Consider the following 16,640-nt stretch of genomic DNA (forward strand, 5'->3'; position numbering starts at 1 on the left):
AGAGAGAGCACTGAGTCTTGAGTGTGCATATTATGTGACCAAATATAGCACAGATCTGCAAATCAGTCGCTCAGAAACGATTTGCAGTGTTTCTCTCATAAGTGCATTTAGCCTGCTGAAATGCAGATTTTCTTTTTTTCCTTCCTAAGATTTCAGTGGATAACAGAATTATTTAAAGACTAAGTGGAGACAATTTTCGGCATCTTTGGCAAGATTCTCTTACATGAATTCTTGTCAGATAGACCTCTTTAACGATGATGATTGTGTGGTAAAATTAAGTTACACAGATTTCACGCTCTCGCAAAACTCTCTTAAATGAAGTCTTGTCAGATCAAGCTCTTTAAAGATGATAATTGTGTGGGGAAATTAAGCTTAACAGGTTGAACACCCTTCTTCAGTTTCTTGGGCTCCTCTGTGAGCATGTTGGCCTACGATGGTGACAGTGACTCCTCACATGGGACTCAGGGTACCCACCGCAAGCACATTTCTCTTCTTGGCCGTGTCAGGTAATCACTGGGCAATTACGGAGCACCTGTCACTTCACTTCTCAAGAAAATGATCATTCTGTTACCAGTTTCACTCAAAAACATGTAACATCTCCATTAAGTACTGCGCTTTCATAATAAGCAGGTGATAAGGAGTACGTACGATTCAGATCTAGAAAGAAACCGCATTGGCCCAGATGCTGGGTGTGGTCAGTCTGGCGGCGTGACCCTCTGTGGTGGACACTGACCACATCCTGAGCTAGCCCCCAGCCCGCACCCATCACTCCCAGTTCCATTCAAGTGACTGTAATCCCCCTCCCCTCCCATTTCCCCTGGAAATTATTCATGCGTCCATCCGAAAGGTTTTCTCATTCCCGGTAGGGTTTGTAATTTTTGTTTTTAATTACAAAGTAAACATGTTCTTTGGAGAAAACGTAGAAAATCCAGAGCAGCACAAAGGAAAATAATCCGGTCACACAGTTAACATGTTGGTGTATAGATATTCAGCCTTTTTCAGTTCATAAAAATCTATAGTTACTCTTTTTTGCATAGTATTGGTGCATTCAGTTTTATAACAGCTTGTTTTACTCAACTGCATATCATGGTTAAAAATAAACTATATGCAACATTTTTCTATGCTATCAAGTATTTTCTACTATATAATCTCTGATGACTGAACACTTTTCCATACTGTGACTATACCATAGTTTACTAATACATTAGACGGTTTAGAAAAAAAGTCCATGTTTTGCAGCTAAAGCCGTCCCCTGAAGGTTTTTATAACACACAAAGACCGTCCACCAAGCTCTTTGACACACAAATCCTCGAAGGAATGACTTTCTGTGTGAAATGGTTATAGCTGTCAATCATTTATTCTGGATGTCATGGTTGCGGGGCCCTCTCCAGGTTGTTAGGGGGTGATTATGGATTCCTGTCAAATGAGATGTCTGCGATGTGTGCAGCGCGAGGCAGTGTGTGTTTCTCTCGGTCCACCGAGCTCCCCTCGGAGCAGGTTAAGCCGATCTCAGGGAGCCGGAGGGGAGTGGGCTCGGCATCTGGCCTCGGAGGCAGACCGCAGACATGCCCAGGCCTCAGATCCCACACAGCAGATTCGACTTCGACATAAATGCATTTGTCTTGATTGTCACATTCCCCCCAGGGTCACACCTCCATGCATAAAGATGGCTCCAAGCGGGTTTCCAAAGCTGTCTGCCTCCCCTGCTGCTTTAACCACCAAGCTCAGAGGCACTATTTGTTATATCTATCTAAGATGATTAAGGGGCTGGGAGAGTGGATATATAAGGACAGATTAAGCAAACTACATATTTACAACTTGACTGCGTGACAGCCAACGGGGAGATATTGTACTGTCTGCTGGGCTCAGATCATGGAAGAGACATTGTCTTGCTTTCGCAGTAACTCGATTTCAGAGATATCTAATTTAGAGGAAGTTTTCCAAGAATGACATCACTTATGCTAATTAGATAATGGTGTCAGTGGAAATTACATTTAGCGGCTAGTAGCAGAAGCTTGGAATAGCAATGGCTTAAACAAATTAGGTTCCACTTTCTCTCCTATAAAACGAACTAAGCCTAGAAGTGCATTATCTGGGGCTGCATTGCAGCTCCATGATGTCATCGGTGCCTCCAAGCCGTCCTGTCTTTGGCTCCATTATTCTCGGCATTATTTTCATGTTCAAGGGCACCTGATGCCAGGGCTGCGTCCAGTAAGGGGCAGGGGAGGGCACAAAAGAGGTCCTTGCCAACCATGATGCTTGAGAGATGTTTCTTGGAAACCTGTCTACGACTTCAGCTGTTATTTCATTGACCGCCACATCAGCAGGAGGGGCTGGGAAATTGAATGGGGTTTCGCCTTGTGTGTTTTTTAATTTTGTTTTTAGATTGGGTACATGCCGACTGCAACAATGCCAGGGCCCTTTTACCGAGCAGGCGTGGGATAACGGATACCGCAGAGCCCACCCGTGGCTTCTGCCGCAATGATTTACCTCTTGAAGGTTTTGAGAAAAGTCTGGCCTCTGGAACACAGCGGCATTTGCTCCGATGTTGCAAGGTTCCGTTTGTAAAACTAGCCCTTGAGATCCAACTTATTCTGATCTCTCTTATCTATTTTAATTTATTCATCACAGCAGACCCCAGGTTGACACTAAGTAAACCAACCACCTCAACAGACCTAAGGATAATAATAGCTACCATTTGTTAGCTTTCCCTGAACTGTGTTAGGCACCAAAGAATATCAGCTGGATGATTTGCTTCAAAATTGTGGATAAGGCATCTCCTAGCTGGGGTGGCCCAGGTGGTTAGAGTGTCATCCCAATATGCTAAGGTTGCAGGTTCGATCTCCAGTCAGGGCACATACAAGAAGCAACCAGTGAATGCATAAATAAGTGAAACAACAAATCTCTCCCCCCCACCACCCTCCTTTCCCTTCTTTCCTCTCCCCCTTCTTTGCTCCCCTCCCTCTTCCTCTCTCTCTCTAAAAATCAATCAATAAAATATTTTTTTAAATTCTGGATAAGGACAGATGAAAGAGACTCTCTGTGAGTTGCTAATAATTGAAGCTGAGCAGTGGCTGCCTGGGAGTTTACTACGCTATTCTCTCTAGTTCTGTAATTATTGAAATTTTCCCAATAAAGATTTTAAATGTCACCTCATCTACTCTTAAAATGCTTCGTAGGAGGTCACCGCCATCACCCTAGCCAATAATACAGCAAGGAAGAGGTGCCTGCAGGATTCAGACCAGTCTACCTGACTTTAAAGTCTGTGCTCCAACCCTTACCACTCAGGAAGCATGCTTCCAGGCCAGCAGCCTGAAACTTTTGAAAGACAGACTTTCAGGTCCCACCCCAGGATCTGGTACAAGACCCCCAAGTGCACTCGCGTTTCTGTGGTCTGTCCACATGACTCACCCAACTCCATCAATTCTGACTTTTTCTCCTGTTGAAATAAGCCCAATCATGAACCACCACTTCAGCTGCATACTTTTAATAGGCATTTAATCCACAGCAGCTCTTTCTGCCAACGTTGGGTGTCTGCTATAGTGCTGGGCACCAAATGTTGTGTGTCATTAAGCATCACTCTGAACATATATGTCAGCTCTTATTAACGCTGCTCACTTGAAACTTAATTTAGTTTGTTCTGCGTATAAAGTAGAGCTGCTGCTCACGGAAGGTATCTTGAGTTTTAAAAGCTGTGGGGAGGCTTCCATGGGAAACTCCAGGTGCCTGTTCCAGCTTCCGCCATGAGCTCTGCTTGCCCACCTGTAGGTACATCCTGAAAAGATGGGAATTTTCTCCCTAACATCTTCCTTCATCTTTTAGCATTTCCATCCTCTCTTTTTTAAAGAAAGAGAGCTGTGGGAATTGGACAGCGTGAGTCCCAGCCCTGCCACTATGTGTCCTGCAGGCAAAGTAGTTAACCTTCGGCGCCTTCCTTTCTTCATCTGTGCTGTGGCTGTGCCATGCGGTCTCTGGGGTCCCTTCCAGCTCATCCTCTGCGACCCCATCCATGTAGCATGATTTTCAACCCTCCAAAAACATTATGAAGACGCTGGGCTCTGTGTGAAATCCACCTGACTGTGTTTTCTTCCAGTCAGTAAGAGGATCCCGGCATTGATTTTTACTGGGTTTTCTTTCCAAATGATGAGTGCCTAAATGCCTCCTCGTTTATGTGCCCAGAGCCTTTTTAGAATAAGTAAATGAGTAAATGAATGAATGAATGAATGAATGAGGCCTGCCTTCCTTCCCAACTATAATCTCCTTAAAGAGGCTGGGCCCCTTTGCTTTTGAACATTTCAGAACATTTTCTAGCTGCCAGATTAACTTAGTAGTTTTATTTACTTCAAAAACCTTCAAACAATGTATATATTTAACACCATCAGCAATTTGCACAGCGGGAGAAGAGGTAAGGGGAATCCCGGAAGAGAGCAGGCATTCGAGCATCTCTAGGACCATCCCTGTGTAGGTCAGGCCCACACCGGTTGCTGCTGAAGGTACAAGCATCAGGTCATTTGCTTCTTCTTCCAAGAGCTCTCTTTCTCGGATCAGAGTAATTTTAAGCAGGTATACGATAGTATCCTCATAAAATTAAACCTAGGAAAAGTAGCATGCCGTAATAACAGTGATTATAACAACCTCATGCTGGGCATGTCTTAAAAAAGTATTGCCCACCCCAGTCTTTGCCGTGCTGTATGTGAAATGTCTCTGGTTTGCTTTGCAGGGCAGCCTTTGGCAAGGAGTCAGAAGTTCTTATTGGGAACCTGGGTGATAAATTAATCCCTCCACAAGACATCCTGCGTGACGTCAGTGACCTCAAAGCTTTGGCCAACATGCACGAGAGCCTGGAATGGTTAGCAGGCCGAACAAAGTCAGCCTTCTCCAATCTTTCCACATCCCAGAGTAAGTAACTGGTGGGGGACGGCTGAGGAACTGGACTGAGTACTCTCATCGGGAACGTGTCACCCTATGGGACGTGCCCAGGTTGTCAGAAGGCCTGTGCCTGAATCCAGCTCAGCTGAGCCTCTGCACTTGGTGGTTCTGCAAAAGGAAGTAATCTCACTTCCCTGTGTGGGGCGTGGGAAGCCAAAAATGGTCCATGTTAACAGTGCTTGATATTAAACCTTAGAAACAAAATAGTGGAAGATTGAACCATGATCGTCTCAAGAACAAAAGCCAGTCCCCCTCACAACTTCCCAAGGGAAGGAACTTATCTCAAAACTCAGCGCTGAGCACACAGCTGATGTTTTTTATTTTAACTGATACAAGTTAATGAAAAAATGTCTAAGAAGAGTATATTTAGAAGTGATTAAGGTGCTTGAAAATAGAGAATATGAGAAAAACAATTATTCTGGAAAAGGGATGGTTAAGAGACAACTTAATTATAGATTTCAAGAAAATTAAGTAATAGGGTATGAAATAAAAATGTGAAACTTCTTTTTTTTTATCAAGAACCAATGACTCAGAGAAAAATAATTTGAAAACTTTAGGGCACATAGACATTATTTAATAACTATAAAATAAGTACATCTTAAAGGCATTCATTCAGAAGCATGTGGTAGGCAGTTATAATAGAGGCAAAGCAAACATGAAGAAGGAATACAGGAAATGGCAGATTTGAATGCATAAACAGAGAGACAGAAACAGGGTAGAAAAAAGGAAAATAACAGCAAAAACATGAAATAAACAGAATCTGCCCTGAACTTAGTACCAGAGTTAACCATTCGAAGGGTATTGCTAGGAAAACACATCATTTGGAATGTGAACTTCAGGGGAAGTGGTTTATTACCATTGTCTTTTGACGTTATTATTGATTAACAAGCATTTCCAGCTTAGAGATGGAAGAGGTATAGAGGAAATTCACGGGCTAAATTATTCAAAATCCAGGCCCCAGGGGCAGAGTCCGGCCCTGGAATGCACACGGCCTCGGGTCTCGTGCTGACTGAGCCTCTCTCCTGAAGGCCAGCAGAGGAGGGGCTCTGAGTGAGATCATAGACTCTATTTTAGAAACCTTAAAATATGACTTCTTATTTGTACTTTTACTTTTTATTATTTAAAATATTACTTCTTATCTGCTGATAAAAATTATACGTATTTGTTCCCAGAACCTATAAAAATAGGAAAAAATATATGCACCTATTAAGGATAAGTTGGGCACAGTATTGGATCTGAGCAGACTCAGATAAGTAGGTCTCATTGAAAGACCCTCAACTTTATAATCTTTTTGTATCAGGCAATCTGTCACAAGCAATAGCCTAAATTATCCATTTTATCTCCCGGTGCCACTCCACTTTACCAAAATAAAAATAAAAAATCAAATATAGCTTACTTCCCTTTTGCTAATTGCAAAATAAACAGCCCTGAAAAGGGACCAGATGCCTGTTTTGCTGATTTCTTTGCTGCTTGTGAATATAGGACTGCATGGGTAGTTGTATTAGTGATCATTGGTGGCCTTTCAGTGTCTAATCCTATATAATAAAAGGCTAATATGCAAATTGTCCCTTCTACCAGGAGTTCGACCAGGGGCAGGGACAACCACCTGCGGCCCCTCCCCCACACCGGCCTAGCCCAACTGGGACCAGGCCAGCCAGACCCCACCCATGCACGAATTTGTGCACTGGGCCTCTAGTATTTAATAATACAGTATCTTATTTCTAGTGGCATGGCATTCCAGATTTCTGTTCTGTCCATTCTAAAAAGGCTCCACAAGGCACAATAGTTCCAATTTCTATCAAGCCTTTGAGTGATATACTCAGGCCAACCTGCATCGACTGTTTTGGAAAGAGAGAGAAGCTCCCAGAATTATGCTCACCTCTGTAATGGCACAGTTGAGCTGTTGTTCATGTCACCACGAGTACTCAGTACAGTTGCTGTCTACTTCCTAAATGTAATCATCTCTTATTCTGACAAAGATCTCTTCTACCACACCTACTGATGCTTTGTCTCATGTGCTCACTCCATTCTATAATATAAATGGTACCCTCTCTGTTCCTCTCAAGATGATCATTCCACCCAGTGAGTGACTTAAATAACTGTCAGCGTTTTGAGGATTAGTGCAAAACCCCAGTGAACTGTAATCACTACTTACGTTGTCTTTGTTAAAACAATGCAGTGAGCAAATGTGTTTTATTCTGCCACCAGCAAGCCTAGCTCGCCCACACAAGTCTGTTCTTTGAATTCCCAGGAGAGGTGTCCATTGATGTCTATAAATTGAACAAAGCAGGGAGTTCTCTATAATGGGTTACTCTAATTGCTCCATGTCAATGTGACTCTAGAAAGGGAATAAGGAACAGCTCTTGGTTATTATTTTGAAAAGCGAACCTGATTACCTCAACAAGAGTTGTTCCAAGTCTGGAGACTAAGTAGCAGGAACAAAATGCTAGCTTTTGTCTAGCACTCATGGGTGCTCAGGATGGGAAGAAATCAAGGCAAGAAGTTTACAGGTTCAGTTTTTGTTCTGCATCCTATTAACTATTTGGTGTGGTAAATGCCGTGCTTTATTATCATTAAGAAACTACTCATGTAATGGAGTGGAGGAAGTGGGCAGAAAATTCTTTTCGTAGTAGAATGTCTCTTCACATAGTGTAGCAGGATTCTCATCCACCCGAAACGTGTGTCACCCTGAAGTGTTGCATTTAGGGGCAGAGCATGGCTGTCCATTCATCCAGGAGATCGGGGTGACCGTTTTTTCTTAGATAATTTTTCCATCTCTCTTAGTATTTGCCCAAAGGTCCCTCTGTCTTCTTTATACCTAAAAGGGTCCTCTCACCTCATGTAGATTCTGACTGCACCAAAGGTACTGCTCTTACTTTTGTCCTACCTCAGTCCATGGCTCCTGCTCCATTTCATTTGGTGCCCCTCCCCTCTCAATCTTCCTTAAGCCTGTTCTACTTATGATTCTTTCCATGAAAGTCACAGACCAGTTGAAGGCAAGAGAATGCATGGGTTCATACAACTGGTACAGCAGAAGGCTTCAGGTATGAATGGATCCAGAGGCTCACAAAATAGCATCATGTCACAGATATGTTTACACACCTGCTCACTCTTGCTCCCCCTCTCCAGCATTTCCTATTTTCTCTCTATTGCTTTCCATCTCAGGCGAGTTCTTTCCAAATGGCAACATCCGCAAACATCAGCAGCCCCAAGATTACTTGATCCCAAATGAAAGGAGCATTTTTGCCCAAAGTCCCAGGGAGGACCTGGATTGACCCAGCCTGACCCTCTCTCCTGGGTCCCTCTGGTTCTCCTTGCACGTACCTTGTTTTCTGACTCCTCTACCCATCCCCTACTTAGTCTCCGTCTCCCACACCCTCTTCTAGAATTCCTGTATGTTCAGGATCTGCTGTAACCAACATGCTTTTGGTGCAAGGAGGTTGAACAGGCTCATATTGAGTTGGGCATTCAGGATCTAGGTTTATATGTGTGTGTTTTCCCACTTAGATCACAACTTCAACCTTGTAGTAAAGGCACATCGTGGTATCTGTCCATTGTGGTACCTGGTGTTTGTAAGAATTCTAAAGAAAGGCTCTGAGATGAACTGTTATGGTGGAGAAAATCCTCAGGAAAATGTGACCTACATAAAAATTGTTAGATGTATTCAATTTGAGCACTAATGACTTGCTTTTGTATTTCACCCTTTTGTTTTAAGGATGTGTTGCTGTTAAAAATAGACTATAGGAAGGGGCTCCAGGGCTCATTTCGTCTGCACTGCTTCCTCAGGGGCCTCCTCTCTGTCTTGGATTCTGAAAAGAGTCTCCAGGTTTAGAGATTCTAACACTTCCTTGATTATACATTCTGCCTTATAAGCAATCTGGCCATCTAGGAGGTTATCTCTTTTGTATTCAAGGCCCTTGACTTCTGTCTAACCCTCTTTTCTCTGTCCTATTCTTCCAAAATTAAATGTTGAATATCTTCTCTACAAAAGACTTTAATACAGGTGAGAACATTTCCCTGGCCCCTACCTGCCTATCCCTGGCTATTAAAGATTTTGGGCCTGAAGGTCTAGTCAGCCGATATAAATGACTATAGTTTACTTTTTTTTGCTTGTTTCAGACTTGGCTGCTATGACAACCCTTTGCCTACCATTGCACTGTCCTCACAAATATCAGAGATTCTAGCTGCTAATGTAACTCCATACCTCACTTCACTGACTAATGCTAACATGACTCCCAGGATTGATTTTTTTTTAATAAAATTTTTATTTTAGAATAAAAATTGACCATCAGCAGCCCCAAGATTATTTGATCCCAAATAAAAAGAGAATTTTTTGCCAAGAGCTCCAGAAACAGCCCCAGTAAGGACTTGGATTGACCCAGCCTGACCTTCTCTCTCCTGGGTCCCCCTGGTTCTCATTGCATAAGCCTTGTTTTCTGACTCCCAGGATAGTTTTAAATTTAGAGTAAAGTTGCAAAGATAGTATAGAATTCCCATGTATTTCACACTCATTTTCCCTATTATTAATATCTTACATTCCTCACAACTAATGAACCAGTATTGATACATTATTATTAACTGAAGTCTGTATTTTATATAATTAAGTCTATATACTTAATTATATACTTTAGTCTATAATTTCCTTAGTTTTTATCTAATGTCTTTTTCCTGTTCCATCGCATCTAGGACATGATAGCACATCTAGTCACGGTGCCCCTGTAGGCTTGTCTGTGCTGTGACAGTTTCCTGAGTCTCCTTGTTTTGATGACCTTGACAGTTTAGAGGAATGATGGTCATATTTTGCAGAATGTCCTTCAATGTGGGACTGTCTCATCTCTTTTCATGACTAGACTGGGTTTATGGTCTTGGGGAAGGAAAACCACAGAAACAAATGCCATTCTCATCACATCGTGTCAAGGTTAACTCCTCTCACTGAGACTTATCACTGATGATGCTCTGGGATTGACTTTTATGCCTCCAATTCTTGTAATCCTCTCTGGACAGTTCCTTCTGAATTCTAGATCGACTTTCCACTTCCCCACCACAAATTGCTTTTCTCTGTTTATCTTTCTAGTGACTATTTTTTAACATGACAAATGTATCTATTATAAGCCCAACGTTTGGACAACTTGAATAGCTACTAAAATAAATCGTGGTCCACCTTAAGCAATCATGCAGTTGATATTGATTATAATCTTGTGGGTCAGAAAGGCTCTCTATGGGAGGAGCTTTTTCTGCCCTCAGCCACTTGCTTAGGGCCTGCCCCTATTCCTAGTTGCCACATGTGCTAAACAATCCTTGGTAAGTGTCCACGACCACAGTAATTTCAGACACAGCCATGCTGAGAATAAAAGTTACCTGCATTTTGTTCACTAAAAATGGTCTTACTTTAACCCATTTTCATTAGGTCTAATGTGTTTTATAGCAGCATTTCACAACTTTTTTGCACGCTAGTTGTATTCAATGGGGAGCTGGAGAAAAAAGAAAAAGACTGATGCTAGGCCCACTCCCTGAGACGTTCATTTAATTCTTCCCAGGCGTGGCCTGGGCATCCCCAAACCAATCAAATCGGAGGTCAAGAGCCACTCTTCTAACAGATTGGTTCTCAGTCTTAGACTAGAATCAGCTACTGAGCTTGTGGGCAGATGCCCAGGCCTCTGTGCTTTCTAACACTCCTCAGGGGATTTCAACACATAGCCAAGCTTGATAGAGAGCACCCTCAATTTCTTGTTTAATTTTTGTAGCTGTTTATATTTTAGAACTCCTTTGAGGTTATTTTATCAGTGCTTTCATTCTCAAAGCTTGGCTTCACATGACTTTTCATTTTATGGACAAGAGCACCAGGCATACAGATGGATATTTCTGATTCTATGGTAGAATAGAATTCTGCTTAGCAGTTTTTAGTTAGCCAACCTGTCTCCCAAACCTGATTAAAAATGAAAACATTCCTCTTATCCTTTTCAAGCCAAATAAGTAAAAAGAATATAAGAATTGGTGCCTTATCTTTTATTTTAACACCGAAGGTTGATTGCCAAACCAGTTGAATGAATGTGGAAATGTTTACTAGTCAATCACATCATTGACAATAAAGATGGAAAAGGTCCAGTGTCTGTACATCCCTCTCATACATGGTGTGTGCCATACTTGGGGACCTTTATGCATTGCCTGCTATGATTTAACATTTTCTAGAAGATGGAGTGTGAATGGGCTTTTTCTGCCTTAATGGTAAATGAAAGAAAACACGCAGATCTCCCACACACCCCCGCATGCCTTGTTGTTTTTCTGCCGTGACACAAATGAGTATAAAAATGTCCCCAGCCAAGATCTTATGGGACATTGTCCTGTCTCAGCTTTGATTTTGTCAATCCATTAAGCTAGAATTCCCCCTGTTGTAATTTCATCTGATTATTTTTAATTAAAACTCTATGTGTGGTAATTCCTCTCCCGCTTCGGTATTTACAAGTTTCAAATATTTGTAGACTGTTATCAGACAGCTCCTCCTCGGGCCTTTGCTTGGCCTCACTCTACCTGTTCAGTTTCTCTAATCATCTTTCCGAGGTTAGGCGTCCTATGCCATCATCTTTTTTTGGCCTTATTAGCTGTCATTTTTTAAAGCTGACTCATTCTGTGGCTTCACTCTTGTCATCCTTCTTCCTCGGTTGGTGACACCTTCCAAATTCATTGTCATTGGTTAACTTCCTGATCACATTGTTTGCCCAGAACATTAAATTGCCACTGACATTATATTATATCTTATCCATACTCTGAATTTGTTTTGATCTTATCTAATTGAAACCACTACTACTTTTGTATGAACCTTTATCGCTTTTTAAAATAATACCCAAATATCTTTTCATGCTGTATGCAATTTCACAATGGATCATATGTTTTGTAGGAAAAATAACACACACCAAATGATAATTTTATGATAATACAGTTTGTTCATTTTCAATCATCATTATACTCTATTGTTATTTACAAACTGATTTAAATTGATCTTAATGAAGGCAGAATTGTGTGGAACATCCCTGTGCTCCCAGCATTCACCTGGTTGTTCCTCTGAATGCCCTGAAACCCATGTCGTTATTGGCAGTGGAGCTGCTGGTGGTTCTTGGTTTATGAGGAAAAGCATCGGCCCCTCCAGCCCCGTCTCCCATGATGCACTGTGCACTGCAGCTGCTGCTCAGCCAGGCTTCCGCTCACCAGGGGGACCATGTTCCTTTGCTTTTAGCACAATTTAAATACTGATACACAAGACTTCGTCCCTTTTAGAACATTTCTACTCACTTTTTCTCTTTCCTTTCACCGGAGTATCCTCACCTGGCTTCTAAACCATGCTAATTTTTCCTCTTTCCAAACATCTTTCTTCTTTTAATTCACAGAACCTTTCCCATGCTTCTCCTTAGCCCTTTGAATGCCAACCGATATCCTAGGAACTTTGCTAAAATTGCCAAGGCATTTTTGCTGATTTTACGGCAGTTTAGGAAAAAAACTATGAATCGCAAGTAAATGAAGTTATATATTCAAAAACTTAAGGAAACCTTTACTACATTGACATATTTAGCAATATCATCATCACTAATCAAAGCAGACTTAGAACTGGACACCATTTTGAAGCTTTGATAGCGCGCCCGGCACTTTTGGAGAAAGACAGGAGGAGCAAGATTGTGCTCCCCGGCACTCTAGGGGTTAGTCTAGGAGGCATATAGACATATTTGACCTTGAAGTCAGGTATACGTGGGGAGAAGCAGGCAAGTTATTGTATTACTATCGGAAAATTACTTAGCCTTTCTGAGCTAAATGGGGCTTCTTACCTGTTAAATAGAAGCAGTGATTTATGTTCATTGAGTTACTGTCACCACTGAGTGAAATGATGAACTTGGAATCTTAGCAGAACATGACACACAGCGGGGACTCAGTATGGAGTTCCGGGGTCACTGCCATGAGTCTTAGCACTAGGGTCCTCACTCCTCCCCGAGCACTGGGTCTTCACCTCCCTTCCTTCTACCTCTTCAGGCTTTTCTTTTGTCTCAAGTTACCATCTATGCTCCTGAACATTTCTAGCAAATATCAGTTGTGGAGTTACAGGGGCTCGTGCTGTGGGCGCTTCCGTGTAATTATGGAGTTCTAAGTGTCTGCCCATAAAGACTTATGTGGCTGTTTCTTTGAAAATGCCAACATTTGTATCCATAAGGGAAATATTTTATTAAAATATGATAATATCATGGATGCTTAAGTGTGGTGGCTGAGAGCTTCCAGCTGAAAAATTATGTCTTCAAACAAAACCAGAAAATGGTAACAGGAAAAAGAAATAGTGAAAATCTCTGGAAAGCAGGAAGCAGAAGAAGGTGGAAAGCAAGAGATGTCTCTTGAGTGTTGGGCTGAAATTGCCCAGCAGCCTGAGATGGAGGAAATGCAGAGGGCCCCGGGGTGACACTGAGCAGCCATGAGGACCAGAAAATATATTTGGACATTATTTTAAAAAGTGATAAAGGCTCATACAAAAATAGAAGTAGTTTCAGTTAGATAAGATCAAAGGCTAAAGGATCAGAATGAAATGGCCATCCTTGAGGAAAACAGAATGGGAGAAATCTTCAACACTCTGTGGGATTGAATTTAGAAAAATGTTCTATGTGTAGACTGGATGTGCTCTCTCAGACAGATGAGCTATTAATCAACTAGAGGCCCTGTGCACAACATTTGTGCACTGTGGCGGAGGGGGGGGGTGTCCCTCAGCCCAGCCTGTGCTCTCTCACAGTCCGGGAGCCCTCGGGGGATATCCAACTGACATCCTTAGTGCTGCGGCGGAGGTGGTAGAGGCTCCTGCCACCACCGCTGTGCTCGCCAGCCGTGAGCCCAGCTCGGGGCTTCTGGCTGAGCGCTCCCTGTGGAGTCCCCCTGTGGAGCTCACTGACCACCAAGGGGCAGCTCCTGCCCTATGTGTAGACTGGATGTGCTCTCTCAGACAGGTGAGTTATTAATCAACTAGAGGCCCTGTGCACGACATTCGTTCACTGTGGCGGGGTGTGGGGGGGTGTCCCTCAGCCCAGCCTGTGCTCTCTCACAGTCCGGGAGCCCTCGGGGGATATCCAACTGACATCCTTAGTGCTGCGGCGGAGGTGGGAGAGGCTCCTGCCACCACCGCTGTGCCCACCAGCCGTGAGCCCAGCTCAGGGCTTCTGGCTGAGCAGCGCTTCCCCTGTGGAGTCCCCCCGTGGAGCTCACTGACCACCAGGGGGCAGCTCCTGCGTTGTCTTCCCCCTGGTGGTCAGTGCACGTCATAGCGACCAGTCATTCTGCTGTTCGGTCAATTTGCATATTAGCCTTTTATTATATAGGCTAGTGCATAAGACCCTTGTCAGACCGTGGCCCCAGGTAAGTACACCAGGGGGTGGCACTTGTGAATGTGTGTGCATGCAGCATTCCCAGAGGCGCCTGTGGGTGGCAAGAGCACTCATCTTAGATTGTGTTTCATACTTTCACAGACCTGTGTAATTATTAATTCTTAATCCCTTATCCTTGCCTCAAACTATTGTTGACAGGCCAACCATTCTTATCTCAGTTTACAAAGCATAATCATGAAACACAGAAGTTTGGCTATTTGCCCAAAGTCAAAATGAGTCAGTAACAAAATCTAGACTTAAGCTGATAGTTCTCAGGATGTAGACCATTGCTCAGCTGGTGTGGCTCAGTGGTTGAGCATGGACCTATGAACCAGGAGGTCACGGTTTGATTCCTGGTCAGGGCACACACCTGGCTTGCGGGCTTGATCCCCAGTAGGGGGCGTGCAGGAGGCAACCAGTAAATGATTCTCTCTCATTATTGATGTTTCTAGCTCTCTCTCCCCCTCTCCCTTCCTCTCTGATATCAACTTAAAATACATACATTTTAAAAAATGCAGACTATGGTGTCCAGAAAGACGTCATCATCACCCATTACAAACGTACCTCAGAACCCCAACCAGCATGCCCGAGCTTCCTCCACTGAGATACTGCTGTCCTTCAGCTGACTTCCGAAATCACAGCTGCAAGATGTATGCGATGCTGTGTCCTTAGTGTGAATGGCATTGGATGCACTGTCAGGGGAGGAGGGGGAACTGATCTTGACATTTCACTCACTGTAGAAACTGAGATATGAAAGCTGTGCCCCTCCTTGAACAAAGGATCTATTTTGGAACCAAATTTTCTAGTCATATATTTAGGGAAAGGTTTTCTTTCACTTTATTAACCTAATTTCAATACTGCGATTATATCCAGTATTATAAATTAAACAATAGGTCTCCAAGACAGAGTGTTGCTTACTAATGGCAGTTAATTCTGTGTACTAGCATCTCTGAGCTCTGGTTGTTGAATCCTGGGTGGATGTGACTGAAGTTATTAACTAACAACTTAATCCAGTTTTTACGAAAGGAAGAATAATGAGGACTTTTCCATAAGGCTCATGAAAACCTAAGTGTCTTTCTAGAAACCAAGACTATCTGATCAGATTCTTCAAGGAAGCAAAAAACCCCGTAAATGTCGGGAAGATGTGACATGCGGGAAGCCCCCTTTGTCAGCTTCATCTAAAGGAGGTACTATTTGTAGATGACTTTTCAGCAAGTCTGTCAAAAGCTTCCGGCTACAGATAAAAATTCAATAACCTTTCACTGTGGCTGTGCCACAATTATCACTCATTTAAAAACAGTCCCTCTAATGGAGTATTTTATCATGCCGGACAGTCTCTGCATTGTTCATTATTTAGTGTTTGCTAAGCTGATGGCACTTCCACGGCACCTGCCTTATCTCTGCTTCCTCAGAATTGGATTTTATATTTCCAACCCAGTCAGATATGACAAGTCATTTTCTTCCCTCTTGTCTTTTAAGAAACGCAAACTTGATTTCTTTTTTTTCAACAATCGCCACTTAGAGATTAAAGTTATTGGAAATGTCTGTATTAACTAGCTTTGGGACGTGCAGTGGAGGACTATTGCATTTTAATTGCAATTGGGGTTGGCCTCTCCTTTTTTATTTCCAATATATGTGTATTCTCTATCTCTTTGGAGCCTCATTCTTCTAAAACAACACAGTGCATGCAGAGTTGAGGTATTATGAAACCTGAGGTGGCCAGGAGACAAGAGAAGGCATTATCGGAATTACTTTATTATAGAGCCTCAGGAATGGTGATGAGAAGCTATGTAACTGGGTCTCTGTTATAAAGACTGTCTTTATATGAGAAACGTCCTGAAAGGAAAATGATCATTAGCCTGACACCTGGGGGAGACGTGCCAGTTCAAACAACATCTCTTCCTACATTTAGATCATTATTGAGAATTTTAACTATTGTATGTCTTTAAAAACGCAGCCGCCTGTGGTCCCAAGTGAATTATTTTTAAGAGGCGCGTATACTTCACCCAAGCTTCAGACCTGATCTGTAATTCATGCCTTCAGGTGTTCACCTTTTATTCCAGGGCACACTCCTTGTGCAGTGCTCTTTTCTCCTTGAGAACAAGCCCCTTCTCTTCATAATGAGAAATCCCTGGAAGCTTTAGGGGAGGCAGCCTGGAAAAGGAGCGGAATGAAATGGCCACCATTCGCATCCCTCACCGGAAGCTCTCTCCTTGGGCCCAGCAAGGACCTGCCCATTTTCTCCAAGGCAGTTTCTCCTGCACAGTGTTTAGGGAAATATAGAACTTCACTCAAGGCTGCTGATAGGAAGAGTTTGACCTGTTATGG

At 42.8% G+C, this 16,640-nt stretch overlaps 1 protein-coding gene across 1 annotated transcript in view; it reads left to right on the forward strand.

Annotated features, from left to right (window-relative positions):
* The window catches only part of EXOC4 (exocyst complex component 4), a gene marked incomplete at its 5' end in the record, with an annotated part of 716,953 nt that overhangs the window by 603,144 nt on the left and 97,169 nt on the right, over nt 1–16,640 (forward strand). The window contains one exon of the mRNA XM_015559399.1: nt 4,721–4,899. Within this exon, the coding sequence (XP_015414885.1) occupies nt 4,721–4,899 (179 nt within the window). The remainder of the gene's footprint in view (nt 1–4,720; nt 4,900–16,640) is intronic.

This window comes from Myotis davidii, unplaced genomic scaffold (genome assembly GCF_000327345.1).
Source record: "Myotis davidii unplaced genomic scaffold, ASM32734v1 scaffold214, whole genome shotgun sequence".
NCBI lineage: Eukaryota > Metazoa > Chordata > Mammalia > Chiroptera > Vespertilionidae > Myotis > Myotis davidii.